Raw genomic sequence first — 9502 nt, 5'->3', positions numbered from 1 at the left:
TCGAGAAGGTGTCTAAACATGAACGGATAGAAATGCTTCAGATCTGTAACATTCCTATTTTCCTTACAAAAGAATTAATATTTAGAGTAGTTTCTTGGCATACTCTGCTAAAACAGAAAACACCATCCACTGACTAGCACACAATATTTTGCTTTGATCCCTTATTCCTGCAATTCTACGTGTTTAAGACATCCTTGACTTCGAATTACCCATCATTCACTTGTTCGAGGAAAATTCGACAAGTAGCACGGTGAGATGTTGACAACTGTTACCACATTTAATCTAAAAGCAGTTGTCATAGTCAATGCCATGGAATAAACATCGGAGCCCAACGGGGTGCCAGAGAAGACAGCGAACGCCAGAATGTTAAACACATATCTAGCAAATTATTCATGATACTGTGTGAAATTTCCACTTGCTCTGCATTGGTCAAAGCCTGGAAATGTTGGAATGACGTACGCTCTGCACTGAGAATCCATCATCATTGCACCGTTATTTGTATTACAGATTACGAATCAATGTCAGAATAAGCTAATCTATGGAATATCAAGATTACATCTTCGGTCTACCATTTGCATTTGGCCTATACATGTTGGGTTTATGATGGACAGGGTAGAGATAACTTGGACATCAACTGAATCAGAAGTCTTACCAAAGGTCTCCAGAAAGAATCGACTTCGATTATAACCCCAGGCAAAGGAAAAGATTTGAGAAGCAAACATCTAATTTCCAACTCAAATTAAGCCAATTTTCAAGGTTTCTGCGCAGAAAACATGATGAACGATTGTTGGACTTTGCTGGTATAGTTTATAAGACCACATGACGTGCACACGTCCTCGATCTCCTCCTTAGTCAAATAGTTGTAGTTCCGCCCAGCCTGCCAAAGAGATATGATTATAGAAAACAACTACACTACCTCATCAAAAACTTTCTGAAAGAAAGGTATGACGTTTAAAATTATTCCCCTAAGAAGAACGACTCCAGAGAAAGATGGGAGTTTACTGTTGGCTCTGTGCTTGTTCATGCCTATTTGTTCGTAAACTTCAATTGTACTCAATAATTGAAGTATTTGGAAAACTTTTATGGGCTAAATGCTACCCAAAGCATATGGTACATCCCAGATCTTACTACTCTCATCCTTCTCCTTTCTTTTTCAAATTCCATGTAGGTGCCCCAGCTGCAGCCACACTGCCACCCCTTGCTTACATGCCAACCGAAAGTCAGCTCCCAGAACTGAATACTAAAAGCCTAATATCTGACAGTTTTTCCAGCTTTGTATACACTACTGAAAATAACAAGACCGCAAACCAATTGGTTATTCCATAGTACTTCTACATCAGTAGCAAAACTGTTATTCCAGGTCAAAAGTGGTACTTTTTCAGTTCAAATTCTAATCGGTTCACCAAAGATCCCAAGCTAGGCATCATGTCCATTATTGTCAGCAACAACAGGTTTGCAGGAACCCTTCAAAAAAAAAAAAAAAGGACAACAATTACCTGTCTGAGAGGCCTCAAAAATGCAGGAGTCGATGAACTGAAACGAAGAAAAGTAGTTCCCACAAAAACACCACCACTTCGCAAGATACGATTGATTTCAGCAACCTGAAATAAGAAAGGCAAGGTAATTGCAACTGTACATTATTTCAAATATTCTTATCAAATAAAAGGATCACCCTCAATATGGCTAAATCACCAATCAGATGTATCCAATTCACCTCAAAGGCATCTAGAAACTTTTGACTACTAATTTTCTAGAGTCGATTCTACACTCTTTGAGTAAATAAAATAATGGACCAGCTAAATCAGGAAAAATGCAATAAAAATCATATCTAGAACATTGAAAGCAATTTGAGACACTACAAATACAAAGAAAGCTTACAGCATTAGAAGGAGATGGCCAACAATGCAAGGCTGCACCAGCATGAACGCCATCAACTGAACCAGAAGGAAAGGGAAGTCGGGAGATATCTGCCCTTACAAGAGCAAGATTGCTGCAGGTTTTTCAAACAGAATAGCTTCAGAAAATACAGATCTCTAACCAAAATTTTACATGCCTATAAAGCGTGAAGCACAATAATTCATATCCCAGAACCTGCAGCAGCTGCAAAGAGCATTTAATCAAAGTGACTTACGAGTTTAACATAGAATCGTCACTCTTGATAAAATCATAACACTGGAGAAGCATGTTTTCTGAAAAGTCAAGAGCAACAACTTTTGAATAGGTCCCCGATTTGGCAAACTTCCTGGAAAACAAGCCACTTCCACAGCTAACATCTACAAGAACACCGCCTTCTACAGGTTGAAAATACTCCTGCGCCATCTTGAACTGCATGGAATGTATCACACGCATAATTACCACTGTTATTGTTCCACAAATATTTTTGCAACTTTAATCCACGCAAACTAGGTCGAGGGCATGCACATTCAATTTAATTTCTTTGTCAACACATGTTGGTCACAGTGGATGCATGATAAAAGCCAGCCCTGACGCATGATTCCAAGTCAGTCTTCAGCAGGAAGAAGGATAGATAGGGCGTTTGCTGGCTCTCTTCTAGTTTGAGGTCAAAATGCTAAGTTTCTTGTGCTTCCTATCCAAAGAGGTCGCAAATCGTATAGCTCCCAGACACAGTTGAGCTTTTGCCCTGTAAGCCACTGGACTTGTTTACAGTGTTCTTATGATTTTCCCTTCTTTGTTTATTGGCTTCACAAGCTTTCTTACACTTGATCCAAAAGGGAATTCGCCTTCTTTGGCACATAGGTCAGAAAGGGAAAGAAGGATAATCCAACAATGTTTCACATAATTAAAATGCTTCCTCAGAACTGTACCCATGATACTTGTAGCTCATTCATTCAGCACTTATGGACACAATTAGAAGTCAATTTAAGTAGGAATTTTCCAGAATATATTAAGTGATTTTAATGGACTAAACCTTTCCTCACCAACCTCTCCAGTGACTTACAAAACTACTTATGTTTTCGACAGAAGGGAACACACATCAATTCTCCTTCATAAGGTGGGGTATGCATTTGGCTCCCATTGATTCCTAAATTGACACCATACTTTCTTATAGAGAATCTATTCCAAAGAGCTCATTACCTATTGGGAAATATCTGTAAAGTAACAATCAAAGAAAATTTACCTCATCATCAGGCCCAGGAAAACCACTACGATTAAAATTTTGACGCCAGCCTCTCTCATACAAGAAGGAAACAAGAGGGCTCCTAGTAAAGGCAAGAACACCAACATTAGACATGAGTGACTCATAAACCAATGTTAAGTTTCAAAAGGAACGTTCGCATCTTTTGATGAAGTGGCTACCAAATAGCGAAAATCACAAGCCCATCAAAAAGGGGAGTTAGTTCCAAACCAACAAAAGACACTAAAGTGTAGACTGCAAGCATGTTATAGAAAGCTCAGCATGCAACTCAAAGAGATGGTAACATATGCATACCTAAATAGCTCAGTTCCAGCAGGTTTAAATTCATTGTAATCCTTTGAACCAGCAGTAACTGTAAGATCAAGATAGATATTTTTGCTTGAATATGTCTTGTTACACGTTCTACATTTAAAACCAGATCTATAAATTGCAGGCCTGCAAATATTCAGCTTTTGAAAGTTATCATGCATAAAACATATAATGTGTCCAAAGTATTAGTATAAAAGAGGCATTAGATCTTACAGGTTAAATCCTGAAGGACCTTTTCTTACTAATGGATCATAGCAAATTGGGCAGGCAAACAAGTCAATTTTTGAGCCCTCCTTTGATTCAATTTGTGCTTCCTGAAGTAGAAAAGTACGCTATTAGGGAGAGACAGAAAATGGGACATTTGCATCTCTTCTTCGTTCTGCCAGATCAAAATCAAAAAGTATACCCAACATTTGCCCTGCAACTACCCAAGTCATCACTTAAGACAATGGCAAAATTGATTGACCCCCTTGGAATTACAAAATTTACATAATTTATACACATATTGTTAAACAGATATTAACAGATGCTCCAACAAAAAAAAAAAACTTTTGAGACAGTTATGAACGCAATAAGTGCAAGCACCTACCTTCATCCTGGGACAAAGACTGTTGCATAGCGAAATGCATGGAAGATCACTAGACACCTTATAGGCAAATTTACATGAATGAAGAACTAGGATTCACTTCTGAACACAACGGCAAGTCTCCCTAGAATTTCTGAACGCAACAAAGTTATTCATAGTCTGCATTGCAGCAATTACATTCTTTTTTCTCCCCATTAAATCGTCATACAATTAGAAAAAGATTTTCCACGTTTAAATGGTATAAATTTTGAAACACGATTGATACAGAAAGCAAAACAAGTCCATGAATGAATAGCATAATTTTCCAAAAGTATAGTCGGGTAAAGGAATGGGACGATAACTAAGCACCGAATAAACTCGAGATAATTTTTTCCCATATTTTTTCTTTTCTTTGGCCCCCTTCAAAATCATTTCCCTGCAAGATATCCTTGTGAAAATTAACAGTAGTTAAAACACTGGGCATCAAATTTCAGTAGCTCCTAAAGCATCCAAGAGAGTGTAAATCAAACAAATGTACATAATAATTCTAGTATTTGTTAGGGAAGTAGGGAAGGAAGGACAAGAAATATTTACTGGTTCAAGAGCAACAGCAGAGGTGGCCCGGATAATTTGTCGAAACTGTTGAGGGGAGGAGCACCGGAGAGGAGGATGAGACAGGGAATTATAAGGAAAAAAAGGGCATTTCGGGTCTAAAGGAAAACGATCTTGGACTCCAATCATCCAAGGCGAAAAAGCCACGGCTGCCATCTCAATAATCTTCTTCTTCTTCTTTTCAGTAATTTCTTCTTTGTTCTTTTGAAAAATGAGTGATTTCGTTTCTTCTGCTTCTCAAATCATGTGCTTTCTTCTTTGTTCTTTCTCTTTGCTTCTCGACGTTTATTGGTGGCAGTATTATATAGGTATATAGACAAGGCTATATATATGGGGGATTTCAAGAGGGAGAGGGGAAGGGGAGGGAAATTTTTGTGATAATTTTGTTGCATTATTTTTTGCGGGATTTCTTTGCGTGGACAGAGGAGGGATGCATCTGTCAGCTCTGCTGCCCGTGTGAGTGTGTTTAGTTGGCGAACTTGAGGATACCTTCTCGCCGCATCATTATTTCAATATGGGAATTTTTCTTTCTTTTTCTTTTTTGTTTTTCTCTTTAAATACGACGGTGTCTTAAGGAGAAACTCTATCCTGGAATCTGAACTACAGAATTAAAAAAGAAAAAAAAGGTCCAAATATTTACTAAACCCGGCCCTGCAAGGGAAATCCAATCTCAACAAGTGATTGGTTCGATCAGTGGGTCACTAGTTGAACCGGCAGTTACTAATTTAATATTTATAAATATAAAATAATAATTTAAATATATATAAAATAGCTAATAAAGTGCTATTAAATACTAATTATTGTACTTAAAAAGATATATAATGAACATACAAATATTAATAGAAGATTTAATTTTATTTTGTGGTACTTTTACATAAATAAATAACAAAGTCAAATATAAAACAAATTTGTGTCACTTGTTTTAAAGATATAGCATCATTTTTTTATTAATTTATTTTTATTTGAAAATAAAATAATTTTCTAGCTACTCAAATATTATCAGTTTGACAGTTAAAAGAATTCATTGTATAATAAAAAAGTAAACAAGCTTGTTTTTTTTTTAAAAAAAATGTAATTATCAAATAAAAACTAAACAAGTGATAAGAGTTATGTACATTTAAATGAATATTCAATTTATAAATATTGTCAAAAGTATTTATACACTTTGTTTCAAAAAACAAAAGCCTACAATTGTATTATAGAAAAAAAAAAATTCAATTGGAAAACTGGAATGATTTCCTAGTGGATCAAAGTCAACTCCTTATTTGACTAAACTAGAGATCCAATCTGGCCTAATGCCGAATCACCGGACCGACTGAGTCAGCTATTGGGTTGGGCCAAAGTTAATAATCTACGGTCCAATCCCAGGTTTAGCTAAATACTAGATCGGGACATATGATGGAGTAAGAAAATTTTAAATGAGCCAAAATGTAAAAGGTTGCAAAAGTCACACTTTGATTGTACTCAAAACACAAATTATTGTTGCACAACCCAATCAATAAAACAACTTTATCCAACGATGCAAAATGTTCCTCATTTAAGACTGAGGATTAAGTTCCGCGTAATCAGCTGGTCCGTATGGTTCAATCAACTCTGAGAAGAATCCCTTCTTTCTTCTGGGGTTGCATCCAATGTCTTTGCACAATTGATCGTTGTACCATATGTGCGAAGCACCAAGACAGGATCTTCTGTAGTACTTGCCAGCATAACGCTTCATGTACCCGTCCCACATGCGAACATCCTTCTCCATTTCCTTTATGCTCGGCAATTGAAAGGTTTGATCAAGAAAATGTCCCAGCCATCTGCATTTCATTTCGAGAGTGTAAAGGTTGTTCAGGCTCTCTGAGTATCCTATCACTGCAAGTTGTGGAATTCGCGGATGAATGATCTGCCTGGAATACACATTTGAGGCCAATAATCAAAACCTTTAATTATTAGCAATAATTATGTGACGCCAAACTCGTGTGAATAGATAGTGTCACAGCGTCAAAAGTAACAAATGTAATAGATCTCAGAAAATTGTGATGAGTTTGCAGTTCCAAAGTCCAGTAGTAATACCTGTATAAAGATATTGTGGAGCTTGCTGACCCTAAGATGCACTCCTGGAAAGATGGACAAGTGAAAATATTGCCGAGTTTCTGATCACCTCGGTATCCAGTGGCAAGAATTATAACGTCTGCTGTCAAGGGCTGAGTTTCTCCATCAATCATCAATCCTTCTCTGCAGAAGCTGATGTTTTTTGACTTCTTCAATACAATGCTTCCGTCCACCACTTTGTCATAGAAATTTTCGGGTAGCACGAGGATTTGACAAGAAGACATTTCTTGTAGAAAGCCATGCGGTGGTACCATGTTGTACTTCTTCAAGGGAAGTTTCCATCTGAGATAGCTCTCTACAAGTTTTGCGATACCCCATCTCTGAAATTCACATTCGTACGCCGTTTGAGTTATGCATTATACATGTCGTTTTGAATAAAGCATGCGAGGCATTTTTTCTATAATTAATTAAGAAGCTAACCAAAGGTGAGAGAAGGAAGGCTAATGCACTAAGTAGGAATCCTTCACCAGGCTTGTGCACCAAAATCTCTGCGAATCGATTGTAGTACAAGTAATGAAGGCTCACTCCTCCCCATACATAGTAGCTAGGAAGCACCCAGTGAGCTGTTCTCTGAACCATTGTGCAAGGGTTGTCAATCCCTGGTGAGTAGCAAGTCATATTTTAGTTAATTAAGCATTGCATGACTTTAAAATTGCTTTCATACGCAACAAGAACTTTTTAGCACATCTAAAAAGTGACCAAATGTATGCAAGATAGATAAAAGTTCTATATCCGAGGAGGAAATCTCAAGAAGCAAACCATAAATCGCATCCAGGAAGGCCACTTTCTTTTTTTAACTTGATACATTACAATTTTGGGGTCAATGCGAAGAGATAGATAATTATCGAGTCACACTCATTCATGATACACTGCAATTTGCAATTTCTTACCATTTACATTTGCACATTGAGCAGCCATGTCCACTGCAGATTTCTGTGAACCTATGATTGCAATGTTTTTTCCTTTGACCAATGCCGCAGCACTGGCATTGTCCATGGCCGAGTAGTCCATGGAATGCAACACCTTACCACCAAAAATTTCAGGACCATGATTTGGAGGGAATTCAGGGATGTTTGGCACACCACTGAATCTTCCAATACAAAGAATCACAAATTCCACCTCATATTCCTGGAAATTGAAATGACACGCTGACAACCCGTATGAAGATAATGCCATCATTCAGACAACTTAATAAAGATTGATCTAAAAGACTGACCCCCGTTGTTAAATCACCTTAAGATGGATTTTTTTTTAAAAAGTGCCAAATTTTTTCTTCGGGCAAAGATCACAAAATTACCTTAATGGATTTGTCTTCAGTAGTGTGCTGAACTTTCATGTTCCATTTGCCTTTGGAGCCAAAGGGCTGTCCTGTTCCACCCCAAAGATCCCAGGCCTGCATCTCTTCACGGGAAACGCCCACATAATCGATGCCAATCACTTTGGAGTTGAACTTGATGTAAGGTAACAAGCCAAAATGTTGAGCATAAGATTGAACGTACTTCAAGACTTGAGTGTTGCCAGGAAATGTTTCTTTAACAGAAGAGGGCCATGGGAAATCAGAAAACAAGAAAACTTCTGTGGAATTCTGAAGTTTAGTAGACTCAATGGTGTGATTCCACAGGCCACCAACGCAGTCTTGTGCCTCGAAGACTATCGGATGATAACCTTTTGCTAGAGCATACTTGCAGGCAAGCAGGCCGCTGATTCCAGCTCCGATGATAGCTATTCGTTTCTCCATTATTATTTGGTCAATTTTGGAAGGCAGAAAATGCAACGGGAGCTTTTTGTATTAGTAGGCATGCAACCGGAGCTTCTTGTATAAATAGGCATGCAACGGGGCATCATGTGACCGGTGGCATTGGGTTGGGCTGCTGTATTATCTTTGAATAACCCACCCATCCGGTTGACATGACAAGATAATACTAGGCCAGTAATACACTGTGTTTGGATAGATTATTTGAAATATTATTTAGAATAATTACTGTAGCATTTTTTGTGATATGATATATGTGAGATAAAAAATAGTTAAAAATATAAAAAAGTAAATTAAAAAATATTTTTATAATGCAAGCAAAATATTATTTGAGATAATTTGGCAATCCAAACACACTACTACTACTAAGTTTTTTTTTTTTTTTTTTGAAGGAACTACTACTACCAAGTACTAAGTTACTGCACGTCGCTACGAGTGCAGTGCTAAAGTTGCCCGTTAAGGCAAGTATTTTATTAGAAACATTGACGTTTATGATTCTCAATCCGTTTTCGCAGAGTCAATTGATGGGTTCATCAAAACAACAATAACTTCGTTTTCTTCTGCAACAGAATGTAATGACGACGGTATATCATCTCTATGTATTGGCCTAGAGATGGCAGAGTAGTTTGTACTAATATTTTTCCAGGTTTCGATCTAATGCATGCGTTGGGCAGAAAACTGTCTCCGAATTCATGGTTGGATAGCCTAACTTGCGTCGGATTTCGCAGGATAAATGAATATGAACAGGATGAAAGTGATAAATTCGCTTACTAATTGGTACATATTCAGTACACGTTTTACACTTTCATTTCTGCAGTCACCAAAGTGCCCATGGACTCTTTCTGGAAGACTGAGTTACCTTTCATTCTGTTTGTTTTAAAGTTTAAAGTTTACACTAAACAGGATGCTCCTTCCAAAATGATTCTGCACGAAGTATAGGACAAGGAAAATGTGGCCGTGCATAAGGGACAAATTTCCTAGTGATCAAATTAGTGAAACTGCAATCAGG

General features: G+C 37.4%; 2 protein-coding genes across 3 annotated transcripts; both read right to left on the bottom strand.

The window, feature by feature from the left end:
• Positions 1-337: 337 nt before the first annotated feature.
• On the bottom strand, positions 338-5135 carry LOC113691630 (uncharacterized methyltransferase At2g41040, chloroplastic-like). Of its 2 annotated transcripts, XM_027209858.2 has the most exons (8): positions 4626-5135; positions 3680-3780; positions 3452-3592; positions 3140-3221; positions 2132-2325; positions 1879-1990; positions 1497-1601; positions 338-877 (listed from the first exon to the last, which is right to left on the bottom strand). In XM_027209858.2, the coding sequence occupies exons 1-8, from the start codon at positions 4797-4799 to the stop codon at positions 752-754; spliced, it is 1035 nt and encodes a 344-aa protein (XP_027065659.1). In that variant the 5' UTR covers positions 4800-5135; the 3' UTR covers positions 338-751. The 2 variants fall into 2 exon arrangements, with proteins under 2 accessions (XP_027065659.1, XP_071908599.1); XM_072052498.1 differs by lacking the exon at positions 3452-3592.
• Positions 5136-6074: 939 nt separating this feature from the next.
• Positions 6075-8543, bottom strand: LOC113693879 (probable flavin-containing monooxygenase 1). The gene is made up of 5 exons (XM_027212638.2): positions 8038-8543; positions 7631-7868; positions 7161-7339; positions 6702-7060; positions 6075-6535 (listed from the first exon to the last, which is right to left on the bottom strand). Exons 1-5 carry the CDS (start codon positions 8476-8478, stop codon positions 6181-6183), a joined length of 1572 nt encoding a protein of 523 aa, XP_027068439.1. The 5' UTR covers positions 8479-8543; the 3' UTR covers positions 6075-6180.
• Positions 8544-9502: the final 959 nt, after the last annotated feature.

This window comes from Coffea arabica, chromosome 6c, assembly GCF_036785885.1.
Source record: "Coffea arabica cultivar ET-39 chromosome 6c, Coffea Arabica ET-39 HiFi, whole genome shotgun sequence".
NCBI classification, from domain to species: Eukaryota; Viridiplantae; Streptophyta; class Magnoliopsida; order Gentianales; family Rubiaceae; genus Coffea; species Coffea arabica.
Note: the sequence above shows the minus strand (reverse complement) of the source record. Positions and strands in the feature narration are given on the sequence as shown.